Source organism: Garra rufa, chromosome 25 (assembly GCF_049309525.1).
Source record: "Garra rufa chromosome 25, GarRuf1.0, whole genome shotgun sequence".
NCBI classification, from domain to species: domain Eukaryota; kingdom Metazoa; phylum Chordata; class Actinopteri; order Cypriniformes; family Cyprinidae; genus Garra; species Garra rufa.
The window spans coordinates 21,379,072-21,395,188 of NC_133385.1; the positions used below are offsets into that span (position 1 = coordinate 21,379,072).

Below are 16,117 nucleotides of genomic sequence, written 5' to 3' on the forward strand. Positions count from 1 at the left end.
TACATACACCTTGCAGAATCTGCAAAATATTAATTATTTTACCAAAATAAAAGGGATAATACAAAATGCATGTTATTTTTTTATTTAGTACCGACCTGAAAAATATATTTCACATAAAAGATGTTTACATACAGTCCACAAGAGAAAATAATAATACGTTTCTTAAATGTATAAATGTATAAAAATGACCCCGTTCAAAAGTTTACATACACCTGATTCTTAATACTTTGTTGTTACTTGAATGATCCACAGCTGTGTTTTTGTTGTTGTTGATGTTTAGTGATAGTTGTTCATGAGTCCCTTGTTTGTCCTGAACAATTAAATTGCTTGCTGTATTTCAGTAAAATTCTTCAGGTCCTACAAATTCTTTTGTTTTTTCAGCATTTTATGTTTTGTATGATTTTGAGATCCATCTTTTCACACTGAGGACAACTGAGGGACTTAAGTTCCAAGGGTGTAAATTTTTGAACAGAATGAAGATGTGTACATTTTTTTTATTTTGCTTAAATATATATAATTTTTATTTTTTATTTAGTACTGCCCTTCAAAAGCTACAGAAGATACTTACATGTTTCCCAGAAAACAAAATAAGTTTAAAAATTCAAATTGTTTTTACCTCCCACCATTGTGTTTCCTTCTGAAACATCAGTGAGCATTTACCTTATTTTGGTTAAATAATTAACATTTTGCCGATTCTCCAAGGTGTATGTATACTTTTCACCTCAACTGTATATTTTCTGAAACGGATCACTGATTTTGTAATTATTATTATTATTATTTTTTACTTAATAGCACATTTGGAAAAGGGGAAAACATTTAGGCACTGGAATCTATTAACTATTGTTTTGAACTTTGAAACAAAAAGGCTGATGAGTTACAAGGTTGGAGGTTAATAGCTGTTGTCGGGATTTGTGTGCATGTGTGTTCCTGAGGGCATTGAGCTTGTCATTGAGTTCATTTTCATCAGTGGACTCAGGAGACAGGAGAGATTGTGGGATCATCATGGTGTTATGATGGAAGTGGATCCTTTTTATGAGTGACAGAGGTTTGAGTTGCAGTGACCTCTTAAGGGTTGTCAGCATTCTGATTGTGAATCAGTTTTCTTTTTGCTCTTTTTTTTCCTTACTGATTGTCGTGCACCTGATGAAAATTGTAATAGAGACGTACAACCACTTTAATAGCAGTAGAAACTTGATATTTGGATGGTATTTGGGCTGATAAAGGCGTCTCATACCATTTTTTTTCACTGGGTTTTCACACTGTTTTTAAAGCTATATGACTGTTGTTGACTGAACAGTTGGCTTCAGGCCTTGACCAGTTGGATTTATTCCATGACACGTGCGTCAGAGTGCAGGAATGCTCCCATTCACAGCTTTCCTTGTTGACCAGTTTAGCAGTCTACTCACATTCCCTTCTTCATCTCTTTGCTGTCTGGCAGAAACTGAGAGGAATATTAAAACTTGGCATCTCATTTATGAATGTGTGAATTTTTAGACAAAGGATTAGTCAGAACCTTTGTAGTTTCAAACAATGAGAAGATTAATCTTATATTGCATGTTAAAATACTTCTTTAGCAGAATAAAAGTGGAATATATATATATATATATATATATATATATATATATTATTATTATTATTATTATTATTATTATTATTATGCAAAGTTTAAATATTTAAATAATTTATTATTTTTTTTAATTATCCTTTTGATTTATAAAGAGCAATATTAATAATACTAATATTTATTTATTTTTATTTATTTATTTATTTACCGTTATTTATTATTATTATAGATTATTTTTGTTAAACAGAAGTATTAACATTTATTTATTATTTATATATTTTAATTAATTGCTTTATTGACAGCAGCACTAATGATAATGATGATGATAATAATAATAATAATAATATAATTCTTATTCTTATTATTATGCAGTTTAAATATTAAAAATAATTTATTATTTATTTAATTATCCCTTTGATTGATAGAGAGCAACATTAATAATAATCATAATAATCAGCAACAATAATAATATTTATTTAATTTTTATTTATTTATTTACTGTTATTTTATTATTTTTATTATTATTATTATTATTATAGAGTATTGTTATCTAAAGTTGAAAAGAAGTATTATATCCCTTTTATTAATAATTATTTATTTATATATTTAGATTTATTTATTTGCAGTTATTTTATTATTATTATTATTATTATAGATTATTGTTATGTAAAGTTAAATAGAAGTATTAACATTTATTTATTATTAATATACATTAATTATCCCTTTGCTTTATTGACAGCAGCACTAATTGTAATAATAATAATAAAAATAATAACACTTATTATTATTATTATTATTATTACTGTTGTTATTATTGTGCAATGTTTAAATATTAGCATTCACTTACAATTTATTTAATTATTCCTTTGATTTATAGAAAGCCACACTATCTATATACACTCTAAACACAATAATATTATTATTATTTTTAGTATTTTATATATTATTGTTATTATATATGTAATAATTTTACAAACACTTTAGAAATGTTATTCTGCTTGCGCTCTCCTTTTACACTAATAACTCGGTAGACATAAAGTCTGAATAGTGTCCACAGTGTCTTCAGGAGCAAGTGATGTTCACATCACACCAAACTGTCACTTGGACATTTTTAACACCACAGGGCAGACATCAAAGAGCAGCTCAGCACATCATACGCACCACAAAATCAATTTTAATGAGCTGAGAAAATTTTTAAAAACCTCTTGCATGGGGGAAGGGTGTTACCAGATGATAATACAAATTTCGGCTGTGTTGTGGAAACAGTGGGTCTCTGGGGAGGTTTTACGTGAAATGACGAGCTCTCTTTGTCTGGTATCTCCTCTGTGCCAGCATCTCGTTGGCATAATCCAATTAGATGAGCTGAGAAAGACACAGAATGTCACAGAGTGGCAAACCATTATCTCATGCTGTGTGTCAGAGATTACAGACAAACAAGACTCACAAAGGTGTGAATGGAAATAGTTAAGATTCACAAACTTAGCCAAAATTTAAGACAAAGGTTTATTGGCGACATAAGTGTGATCTTCATTAGGGCTTACAAACAACAGATCTCCTTGTGAGGGACCTACTTCCTTAAAAGATTAGTTCACATCCAGAATAAAAAATTTCTGATAATTTACTCACATTTCAACCAAGATCAACGGTCAAATTGTAGTTTCAATGCAGCTTCAAAGGGCTCTATCTTCCAACATCGTTGTTTTACCTTTTTTGTAAAGACGTTTGACTTTCTTTGCACATTTCCATTAGTGATTACATAATGTGTGAGATCGAGCTAGTGCAAGATGAGCATTTGTGGTTAAAAAGTATATACATTTTTAAAAAATTTAGAAAATTACAGATCGTTTCACTAGATAAGACTCTTTTTCCTCAGTTTGGATCATGTAGAAACCCTTGAAGTTGCACTGAAACTGCAATTTGGATCTTCAACCCTCTGATCCCCACTGAAGTCCACTATTTGGAGAAAAATCCTAGAATGTTTTCCTCAAAAATTCATATTTTTTATAAAAAGCATCTTCAGTGTAAAAATATTGATACTGTGAATAACATTTTTACACTAGACTTAGTAGAAAATACTTATATGACTTTTCTTTTTTCTGTCAGATAACAAAATAAGTTTGTGTTACAATCACATTTTAGCTGTAATCGAAATCATTGAATGAAAACTGCTTATCATTTCTACTTGTTGTTATTCAAGCCCAATATAGGGCGTCTTGGCATTCCTCACGGCCCCTCCGAGGAAAAGGTTGCTGTGGTTGCCGTCGATGACTGTGATCTGGCCATGGCTCTGCGTTTTGGGGGACAGATTGGAAACTACAGCTGTGCAGCCCGTGGCACCCAAACAGGCCAAAAGAAGTAAGTGTTTTCCTATACTGTAAGTGTTTTCACTGTATTTGACAAACCTGATCTCATGCAAAAAATGCACCTGTGGGAACTTATTTGCAAGATGCAAAATACGTACCGCCATGTACATTTCGTGACGTAGCTAATGTGAAATGTCCATTAAGTGGCGCTTAAAGAGTCTCTGTTTAATTCTTTGAAAAAGATGAACGTACATATGGTACGTTTTATGTGACGCTGGTTTTGTATGTGTCGTCACAGTTCTGATGTCCATTGAGTGGTGCTATAACTCTAATGCTCTTTAAAATAATGCACCATCTGCACTACACCTAAACCTACCCAATAGTATAAACAAAAGTAAATATGATGTAAAAATGCAATCGCAAGCATGCCGTTTTAGCTTGTTTTTCGATCTCTAAACTATCAGCTCTTTCATCGTGAGTCATGTTTTTCACGGGATTCGTACCCAAGGATTCCACATCTAAGTCCAATTCCGTGCTGCCTGAGCTACCAAGCAAGCTTGTTATGTCTGGAAAGCAAAACATATGGAGCTGTAATCATAACTGCGAACGAAAACAATTATAAGTGCTCACCGTTTTACCACCTCTAGTGTTCATTTCTGTTGGGAACTGCAGTGATATGTACTTTTTGGTACGTATTTCACGTCTTGCGAAAAAGTTCCCACAGGTACGTTTTCATGAGATCAGGTAGGTATTTAACCGTTAACTTACATTAAAGGAGAAGTTCACTTCCAGAACAAAAATTTACAGATTATTTACTCACCCCCTTGTCATCCAAGATTCATGTCTTTCTTTCTTCAGTCGTAAAGAAATTGTTTTTTTGAGGGAAAAAATTCAAAATGCAATTTAAATGCAGCTTCAAAGGGCTCTAAACGATCCCAGCCAAGGAAGAAGGGTCTTATCTAGCAAAACGAACCTCAAATGCTTGTCTTGTCTAGCTCTGTGTAAACTTTTGTATTTTGGTTCATGACAGTTAGGGTATGTCGAAAAACTCCCATCTTATTTTATCTCCAACTTCAAAATCGGCCTACATCGCTGTTTTACTTTTTTTTGTTTGACCCTCCTTGCGCGTTCACTCTGTAAACACTGGGTCGGTACTTCTGCAGCAATGTAGAACGATTTTAAAGTTGGAGGAGAAAATGAGATGGAAGTTTTTTGATATACCCTAACTGCATTGACCTAGCCTGGAAAAATGCAGACCCTAATCTATTAAGATTAAGGGTCTGGGATCGAGCAATGAAAAGGACCTAACTCGAGGGGCGGCACCAAGCGTGCATTTGAAACTCTCACTGAACGCAATTGGATAACGCCACGACCAATCACAACAATACATGGTGTGACGTATCCAGAGCGACGGTGAACATATACGAGTGGATTTCAATGTTATAACATAAACAATGTGACAAGATTAATAACTATTAATTACGACGGCCGAATCAACCTCATAAAACAATTAGGTCCGATCAAACTATTCATTAACTATCAACTAATATGTGGATAGACGCTAGCACTAGCGTTTCATTCAGCAGCGAGACATATTGTCCTGTTCAAGTTAGGCTACTGTATTACTATTGAATAGTTCAGTTTTTCGTTACAGTAAGTTTACCAAGTGACTCTTACCATTTGTAAATGAGATGGACCTCATCCACCACAATCCCGATCAGGTTGTCCCGGTAGACCTTGTTCGATAACATTTATCGCCACTTCTTTTTTAACAGCCAAGTCTCGAGATTGCTGAATGCTATCTGGCATTGCCCGCTTCGGATCTGTTCCTCTTCCTGCTTAACTACCAGCGGAGCTAACTGATAGATTAAACTCTTGCCGTATCCAGTCGGCAAAACAGCAAAAACGTCCTTCTGGCAAAGGAACGATTCGAGCGCGGTTTTCTGTTCCTCTTTTAAATGAAAAGCCAATTCTAACTCGTTCATTGTAGCAGCCAAAGCCGTTTCAAACAACTGGTTTTCATCTGTAGAATAGATCTCTTTCAATGTTTACTAAATGATTCCGGACGTCGCAGCGCTGTCGTCATCAGCTTAGCTCGCCTCTGGCCCGCCTACATCAGACACACCGATTTGATTGGTTCCCAGAACTGCTTACGTATTGCAGTAACATGCATCATTGCTCGATGCCAGAGTGTCTTGCAGAGACAATTCAAATTGTGCTCTCGCGAGACCTTTGGATTTCCAGGGTAGCATTGACACAGAGTTCACGCAGAGCTAGACAAGACAAGCATTTAAGGTTAAAAAGTATATAAATTGTACATTTTTTTTTAAATAACCAATCTTTTCGCTATATAAGACCCTTCTTCCTCGACTGGGATCATTTAGAGCACTTTGAAGCTGCATTTAAACTGCATTTTGGAAGTTCAAACTCGGAGGCACCATAGAAGTCCACTATAAGGAGAGAAATCCTAAAATGTTTGCCTCAAAAACATAATTTCTTTACAACTGAAGAAAGAAAGAAAGAAAGACATGAACATCTTGGATGACAAGGGGATGAGTAAATTATCTTTACATTTTTGTCCTGTGTATAGTAAGGGAACTTACTGTTAACCAATTAATACCTTTTTACTATAGCATTTTTAGAGTCAAAACACAGTTTTAAGAAAGTAAACAGTCTCAGCTGTGATTTCATGTAGGCTTAAGAAGTTTGTTGTGATCCCTGTCTAACAAGTTGCACTATTTGTTTCTTTCCTCTCACACTTTCGCCGTCTCCCACTTTCATTCATGTTTCCACTGTCTATAGTCCTGAGGGCATGATATTGTTCACTGAAAGGGAGAGTGTGGCAGGACAGGGGAACTTGAGCGCACGAAGGCACGCTAACTACCGTCGGGTGTTGAATAGCTGATCATTACTGCAGATTACGCAGCATTCTGCTACTCCCCTTACACTCAGCTCTATCTTTTTTTCCTAATCTCCACCAATCTGCACTCATGTCAAACCAGTTTTATGGGCTCTACAATGGAACCACACTCCGGCTTATCTGCAGCTGGGATTTGCCATTGTAGGCTAATTGTCTCTGTGTGTGGAGAACAGAGCGGTATGAGATGGTGGAGCGCTCCATCTGAGATAAGTGGAGATATGGTCTGTAAAGCCTCTCAAATGCAACTGCTGGGGTCAGACCATATGCTTGCAGTAAGTGCTGACCCATAAACCCACAGATCTACGTGGATTTATGGATCACGGTATGAATTGTAGATGAAATGCACTGCGGTCAACTACAATGTGAAGCCCAGATGCTGAAATATAAAATCACATGATATCTGGCTACAATAAAGCAGAAATAATGTTTTTAAAAAAAACACACTCCTTTTAATAGCTCTGCAAATTTTATTTTCTAATGGCTCTCTGTCTTTTTTCAAGACCCTTCTTCGATTGGTTTCATAATCTGACTGCCTTTCTATGTATGATACAGTAGATATGATGGATATGATCATTGCTGCCAGATGTTAGTATATAATACTGGATAAAAAAATTATTTTAAAAGAAAAATGACTAAGAAGGGCATTAACCTAAATGCTAAAACCTTGATACTTTTTAAGTCTTTTATTAAACAACATAAATTTGTTTGTTAAAAAAGCACATTAAAATAGATTTTTATAGGTAGATAGGTAGATCTATTTAGTTGAATAGTTAACTTTAATTATGATTATTTTTCAAGGCTGCATTTAACTGATAAAAAATACAGAAATAAATGTAATATTGTGAAATATTATTACGATGTAAAATAACGTTTTTCTATTTTAATATACTTTAAAATCTAATTTATTTCAGTGATCAAAGCTGAATTTTCAGCATCATCACTTCAGTCACTTCCTGATTTATTAACAATGTTGGAAACTTAACATTTTTTTGGATTCTTTGATGAATAAAAAGTTAAAAAGTACAACACTTATTTAAAAAGATTTTTTCCTAACAATACGTATACACTACTGTTTAAAAGTTTGGGGTCAGTACAATTTTATTCTTTCTTTTTTTTTAAAGAAATTAATACTTCTTTCAGCAAGGATGTGTTAAATCGATAAAAAGTGATAGCAAAGAATTATATTCACCAAAGAGACCTGAAAAAGTATCACAGGTTGCAAAATAAATCCCTCGCAGCACAACTGTTGCCAACATAAATAATTTTAATAATAAATCAGCATTTTAGAATTTTTCTGAAGGATTATGTGCCACTTAAGACTGGAGTAATGGTTGATGAAAATTCAGCTTTGCATCACAGGAATTATTGTGTGTATTGAGAGTATATAATTTAATTTAGTTAGTTATTTTAGTTGTTTGTTTAGTTATTTATTTATTTTCAAGAGCAATACTGAAGGAATAGTTGACCCAAAAATCTAAGTCGTCATCTTGCCCTTATGTTTCCCCCCAATCCAATATGTTCTTTGTCTTTGTTAAAACACAAAAGGAGATGAATGAGGGGTGAGAGAATGGGATTTTGCTTTCTTTTTTAAAAGGACAAAAACACATACAATAAAAAAGCCACTCAACATAGCCATCTGTTTTCTGCCCAATGGGCCTCAAGGTCTGGATATTCCAGTTTTGCACGCACATGAACCTTAAATGTGTTAAGCAATTATAATGGAGAACGCTTGAAACTGTTTGTGGCTTTAGGGATCTTTCTGTGTGTATGTTTGCAGATCACTGGATCTTACGGGACCTCTGCTCCTGGGTGGCGTCCCAAACCTCCCTGAGGATTTCCCCGTACAGAACCGAGACTTTGTGGGCTGCATAAGGAACCTGACTATCGACAGCAAGCCCATAGACATGGCCAGCTTTATCTCCAACAATGGCACCTCAGCAGGTTAGAAACTGTAGGGTTCATACAGTTGGGGTCAAAAAATTTACATCCGCCTTTCAGAATCTACAAAATGTTAATTATTTTACCAAAATAAGAGGGATTGTACAAAATGCATGTTATTGTTTTTTAGTACTGACTTGAATAAGATATTTCACATAAAGGATGTTTACACATAGTCCACAAGAGAAAATAATAGTTGAATTTATAAAAATGATCCTATTCAAAAGTTTACATCCAGTTGATTCTTAATACTAATGTTGTTACCTGAATGATCCACAGCTGTTGTTTAGTGATAGTTCATGAGTCCCTTGTTTCTCCTGAACAGTTAAACTGCCTGCTGTTCTTCAGAAAAATCCTTCAAGTCTCACAAACTAATTAGTTTTCCAGCCTTTTTTGTACATTTGAACCATTTCCAACAATGACTGTATGATTTTGAGATCTATCTTTTCACACTGAGGACAACTGAGGGGCTCAGCAACTATTACAAAAGGTTCAAATGCTCACTGATGCTCCAGAAGGAAAAAGCATGTATTAAGAGCCGGGGATGTAAACTTTTGACCTCAACTGTATCATGACAATCAAATCTTTGTCTTGTTTTCTTTAAACACTGCATTCTGAAGTACTAACAAACTCTAACTTTCAAAACTCAAAACCATCCCAAAAAAGTTAACATAAGCAACAGATAAAAATGTGCATTTGACCGCTTTAAATAAGTACCGTTTTTAAAAGAATGTTTTTCTTTCTTTTGTAACTCTCCATTAAGGTGTCAAACTCCAACCCTAATATTTAAAGTGCATTTTCCCTTTCTATTCAGGTTGTGCAGCAAAACATGATTTCTGTAGCCTGGTTGTTTGTCAGAATGGAGGCGTATGTGTGAATAGATGGAACACCCACACCTGTAACTGCCCATTAGGCTACGGAGGAAAGAACTGTGAACATGGTAAGATAATACTCTCTTTCTGTTCTATCCTCTGTCTCATTCTTCCTTTGACTTGATTTTGTTTAATGGACATAAACACACAGACACACCTCCCGTCTTTTGCCCGGATTTGCCCTTGGCCTCCATGAAATAACAATGTGTAAACAAATTCAGTGACTCATTCTTAGCAGTTAACAGGATCTATCTATCTATCTATCTATTTATCAATCTATATATCTATCTATCTATCTACGGGAAATGACAGGTTATATGTCGCAATGTTTTTCCACTGTAAACCTATTTAAATAAGTGCATTATAATCACAAAGAGTATCTTTTAACAGTGAGAGCACGAATGGGATTGCAACTGGCTTAACATTTTCAGTGAGCTTAGTTTGACCTATTTTTCCTGCTGGGAAACCCTGTTAAACCCACATTTTCTATTTATTTTTCCTTATCATTTGGATGAAAGAATCATGCCATGTTATGAGACTTCAAAAGAACATAAAAGTCATAATACTGCCAATGGAAGTACATCTAAATCCCTCATGGCTCTTCGAACCGAAATCACTTTCTTTCTTCAGTGAAATACAAAAGCAGAAGTTCTGAAGAGCATTCAGGATACTCTTTAAAGGGATAATTCAGTCAAAAATTAAAATTACTCCATGATTTACCCACCCTCAAGCAATCCTAGCTGTATATGACTTTCTTCTTTCAGATGAATACAATTGGAGTTATGTTAAAAAATGTCCTGGCTCTTCCAAGCTTTATAATGGAAGTGAATGGCTGTTGAGATTTAAAGTGCATCCATCCATCATAAAAAGTGCTCCACATGACTGGGGATTAATAAAGACCTTCTGAAGTGAATTGATGCATTTGTGTATGAAAAATATCCATATTGTTTGACGTAGAATGTAGGCGAACGCAGCGGCGAACACTGAAGTACAGTGGAAAGAGCGAAACTAAACACCAGTCACGAATTAGAAGTACAAAACAAGGATTTGTAAAGAAAAATATTGGAGGATTTTGATATAAGCCAAGGTGAGACTGGTTTTCCTTTGCTGTAAACAAAACATGGTTCTCGCACAACCAGAATATATCCCACTGGAGCTTACGCTATGCCTACGTTCTACGTGGTCCACTGGAATGCCAGTCTCTATAGTTTTAAATATGAATTTTTTCTTACACAAATGCAACAATTCGCTTTAGAAGGCCTTTATTAGATGTGTGAAGATGTGAGAAGCACTTTTTATGATGGATAGATGCACTTTATTGGACTTCAAAATCTCAACACCCATTCACTTCCATTATAAAACATGGAAGAGCTATATAATATAACTCCAATTCTATTCATCTGAAAAAAGAAAGTCATATACACCTAGGATGGCTTGAGAATTTGGGAGAACTGTCCCTTTAACATACAACTAGAGCAAACTAAGATTATGGACTCCAAAAAGGACACTGCTGTGGGTCTAAAACTGAGGAAACTGAAGAGAAGGCTCGACTACAGTACATCTATGAATATCACCACTATTACTGTCACACTCCCAGGGCTGGGTCTGAGATATACTACTGTTATTTCCATAAGTTCAGCCCTCACATAGAGAAACTAAAATATTTGCCCTGAAGACACGTGTGGAAGAACATTTCACATTCCTGATTAAGAAATCTCCTGGATGACTGGGAAACATTCCTCTGTGTGCGAATAATAGTGATTATTTGTGCCTCAAGATAGGAGGGATGTCAAAGCATCAAGTGGTGTTTATTTTATTCAACAGATGTCAGTTAATAAAACAGCTTTGTTTAGTCTGGATGTCATCTAAACTGTCTGACGGTCTTCTTTCTGTAGTTATGCCCGCTCCCCTGCATTTCGATGGCCACGCGCTGGTGTCGTGGAGCGAGACGGATATCACCATCGCCATTCCTTGGTACATGGGTCTTATGTTTCGCACCCGAAAAAGCACAGGCGTTCTGCTACAGGCCAGCGCTGGAGAGCTTTCCAAGATTAGTCTTATGGTGCGTATTGTGTTTCAGTAATCCACTGCGCTCAGTCTTGTTTTGTGTGATGCACCTGCTTCAATAAAGCAGATCAATGAGACTTGTATTAGTTTTCTCAGCCTCTTATTTTGTTTTCAGGTGAACAACAGGCACCTTCGGTTCCAGGTGTTTCTGGGCGTCAGACGTGTGGCACTCTTAGATTTTCCTCAGGTATGCGTGAATAACGGTGAATGGCACCATGTGCTTGTCGAGCTCAAAAGTGGAAAAGACGGCAAAGACATCAAATATATGGCTCTCGTGTCTTTGGACTATGGCATGTTTCAGGTATATGATCTCAGTATTTACACAAAACAAAATAACTTAAACTAAAATAGGAAAATACATAAAAATGTAAAATTCAAATTCAAAAATGAAATGACTAAGACTTATAATAGCTACTATAGCTTTTCATATACTCTAAATACACACAACTTTTTATTTCACACTCATATTTATAATATTAATTTGATTTATTATATTGTTTTGTTGTTTAGAGGACAGTGGAAATTGGTAATGAGCTGCCTGGGCTTAAACTGCGAAACTTGTTTATCGGTGGACTGCTTAAGAAAGACGGCACTGTGCAGGCTGGATTTACTGGCTGCATTCAGGTATGCTCACATACACACACATTTACATCGTATAAAGATGTTTATTGTCTTATTTACAAAGGTATCTCATAGGGTGTGCGAATTGGCGAGACATCCACTAACACTGCCAACATCAACATACGGCAAGCGGCGCGAATCCGTGCAAAAGACGGATGTAACGTGCCTGATGCTTGTCAGTCCAACCTGTGTCCATCTCACAGCCGCTGCACGGACAACTGGGCATCTCACACGTGTGTCTGCGAGCCAGGTAACACCTACTTTTAGAGTATTTATATGGTGGGGTCCAAAAGCTTGGGACTGCGTTTCATTTAAAATGACTTTTCACTCAATAAAATATATATAGAATGTTTTGTAATGAAAAAAATAAAAATAAAAGTGTAATAAAACAAGACTTTTAAAGCTTGCTGTATATGATTTATATGGAACCCTGTTTCTGAAAAAAAAAAAGGTTATTGTGACTTTTCTGTTACACAGTTCTGACTTTTTTCTCAGAATTGTGAAATATAAAATTGGAATTGTGAGTTGTAAATTCAGAATTGCAAGATGTAAACTCACAATTCTTACTTTTTTTTCTCAGAATTGTGGGATATAAACTCCAAAGTCAAAATTTCGAGATAAAAACGAGCAATTCTGATTTTTCACAGATATAAACTCGCAGTTCTAACTTTTTTCTCACAATTGCATGATGAACTCGCAATTGTGGGAAATAAAGTAAGAATTGTGAAATAAAAATGTGCAATTATGACTTTTCACAGATATAAACTCGCAGTTCTAACTTTTTTCTCACAGTTGCATGATGAACTCGCAATTGTGGGAAATAAAGTAAGAATTGTGAAATAAAAATGTGCAATTATGACTTTTTTCTCACAATTGCATGATATTAATTCGCAATTGCGAGTTATAAAGTCGAGATAAAAATTCTGACCTATTTTTCTCGGATATAAACTTACAATTCTGACTTTTTTCGTAGAATTGCATGATATAAACTCACAATTGTGAGAAATAAAGTGAGAATTACGAGATGAAAACTCGCAATTCTAAATTTCTCAGACATAAACTCACAGTTCTTACTTTTTTCTCAGAATTGCATGATATGAACTCGCAATTGCAAGAAATAAAGTAAGAATTGTGAGATGAAAATGTGGAATTCTGACTTTTTTCTTAGAATTGCATGACATAAACTCACAATTGTGAGAAATAAAGTCAGAATTACGAGATAAAAACTCGCAATTCTGACTTTTTTTCTCAAATATAACCCACAATTCTGACTTTTTCTCAGAACTGCGTGATATAAACTCGCAATTGCGAGATATAAACTCACAGTTCTGAATTTTTCTCAGAATTGCATGACATGAACTCACAATTATGACAAATAAAGTCAGAATTACGAGATAAAAACTCGCAATTCCGACTTTTTTTTCAAATATAGCCCACAATTCTGACTTTTTCTCAGAACTGTGTGATATTACGAGTCAGAATTACGAGATATAAACTCACAATTCTGACTTTTTTCTCAGATATAAACTCACAATTGCAAGAAATAAAGTCAGAAACTTGCAATTCTGACTTTTTTCTTAGATATAAACTCACAATTCTGACTTTTTTTCTCAGAATTGCATGATATAAACTCCCAATTGCAAGAAATAAAGTAAGAATTGTGAGATAAAAATGTGGAATTCTGACTTTTTTCTTAGAATTGCATGACATAAACTCACAATTGTGAGAAATAAAGTCAGAATTACGAGATAAAAATGTGCAATTGTGAATTTTTCTCTCGCAAATGTGAACGTCCGAATTTTAAGTTTTTATATTAGAAAAGAAAATGTCCAAAGTGCGAATTTTCTCGCAAATGTGAGTTTGTATCACGCAATCCTGCCTTTTTTTTCTCTGAATTGTGAGATGTAAACTTGAGTTATACAGTCCAATTTTGAGGGGGGAAAAAACTGATATGCTCTCAGAATTATGAGTTTATATCTCACAATTCTGACTTAATAACTTAACAATCGAGTCAAAAAGCCAATTCTGAGAAAAAGTCACAATTGCGAGATATAAATTCACAATTCTGACCTTATATTTCAGAATTGCAACTTTATTTCTCAGAATTGCGAGTTTATATCTAGACTTTTTTATATGTAAACTCGCAATTGCAAGAAAAAGAATTATGAGATAAATGTCACAATTACCTTTCTTCAATTTTTTATTCAGTGACAGAAATGGGCTTCCATACATTTAAGATTTGAGTTTTATGAATCTGATACACACATTCACTTTCTCAGTTCTCACTTTCCCCATTACTCAGTCTTCAGTGTCACATGATCCTTCAGAAATCATTCTAATATGCTGATATACTGCTTAAGAAACATTATTACTATCAGTGTTCAAAACAGTATATATATATATATATATATATATATAATTTTTTTTTTTTCAGGATTCTTTGATGAATAACAGAAATCTGAACAGAAACAGAAATCTTTAATAACATTCTAAATGCTTGAATTTCAGGTTCATGCTCCAAATAAAATAAGTAAATAAAAGATGTAATTGTTTCAATTTTTAATTTAAACTTTTTACTTAATAAAATAGAAAAAATACAAAATTGTAATAGAAATGATTCTAACATTATAAATTTAGAGCATTTAGAGCCCTCTGTAAATGATTTACAATATTAGTGTCTAGTTTTACGACTCTTTCTCTCTTTTCCTTTTTCCCAGGTTATTTTGGCAGAGATTGTGTGGATGCGTGTCTCTTGAACCCTTGCGAACACACTTCCTCCTGTGTCCGCAAACCCAGCACCAAAAGTGGCTACAGCTGTCAGTGTGGACACAATTACTATGGCCAATACTGTGAGAACAAGTGAGTATGTCTCTGTCTCTTTGAGTCATTCATTTACATATACATTCAAATAATTTTGCATTCCCTTGAGTGAAAAAAGGATCCACGTCAATAAAGGGACAGCTCACCCACAAATTACAATTCTCTAATCATTTATTCACCATCATGTCTTTCCAAACCTGTATGACTTTTTTCTACCGTTGGAACACAAAAGATATTTTTAAGAATGTTTTAACTGTTTTTGTGCATACAGTAAAAAGGGGTTCAAATCAGCACTGGACCCCATTGACTTTCATTGCATATACAGTACAAAAAACACAGTCATAGAGGTTTGGAAACAATTGCACAACACACACAAAAGAATTGGGTTGAACTACCCCTTTAATGTTTAGATTTGGTTAGGATTAAGAAAATCACCAGACTTTTTGTTAAAGCTTGGTACTTGCTGAAACACGCTGACTGACAACAGCTTTTTTGTCTGACGGTCTGTTTCATGAACTGCCAAGGTTTTGTGAGCGGCGAAAGCTGTGATAGCAGATGCTGGCAGTGTTTGTTATGATGATCTTTTAATTCTAGTGTTTCTTTTAATTCTGGTCAATTCACTTGTCATTGACTCCCACACTGTAAGGCTTTTATTTATAATGCAACAAGTAAAATAACACTCTCACTCTCAGACTGCTGTTATTATCAAGTACTTATCCAGACTTTAAAAGAAAACAGAAGCATTTTTCTGTCATGAAATAAAATAACAATGTTAATATAAAATGTATACTCTTCTCCGAAAAATGAGGAAAACACAGAAGAGAATTTCAATAAAAGAGACTAATATAACAGTCTATTTTTGAAATGGTTTAGTTTCCGTTCCCCTCTTTTACCATAAAAAGACTTTGTTTTATATGATCACAAAGGAAGCGAGTTTAGAATGATGTATTGCTTTCACACAAGCAATTTCATGTTTGCCTCGCAGTCAGAATCGACTGCTTTGATTTTACAG

The 16,117-nt window shown here is 34.5% G+C and overlaps 1 protein-coding gene across 1 annotated transcript in view; it reads left to right on the plus strand.

Annotated features, from left to right (window-relative positions):
* The window catches only part of LOC141302135 (cadherin EGF LAG seven-pass G-type receptor 1-like), a 71,718-nt gene that overhangs the window by 40,744 nt on the left and 14,857 nt on the right, over positions 1 to 16,117 (plus strand). The window contains exons 6-13 of the mRNA XM_073832324.1: positions 3,762 to 3,919; positions 8,565 to 8,728; positions 9,540 to 9,665; positions 11,493 to 11,659; positions 11,780 to 11,965; positions 12,175 to 12,288; positions 12,361 to 12,535; positions 15,003 to 15,144. Of these exons, the coding sequence (XP_073688425.1) occupies positions 3,762 to 3,919; positions 8,565 to 8,728; positions 9,540 to 9,665; positions 11,493 to 11,659; positions 11,780 to 11,965; positions 12,175 to 12,288; positions 12,361 to 12,535; positions 15,003 to 15,144 (1,232 nt within the window). The remainder of the gene's footprint in view (positions 1 to 3,761; positions 3,920 to 8,564; positions 8,729 to 9,539; positions 9,666 to 11,492; positions 11,660 to 11,779; positions 11,966 to 12,174; positions 12,289 to 12,360; positions 12,536 to 15,002; positions 15,145 to 16,117) is intronic.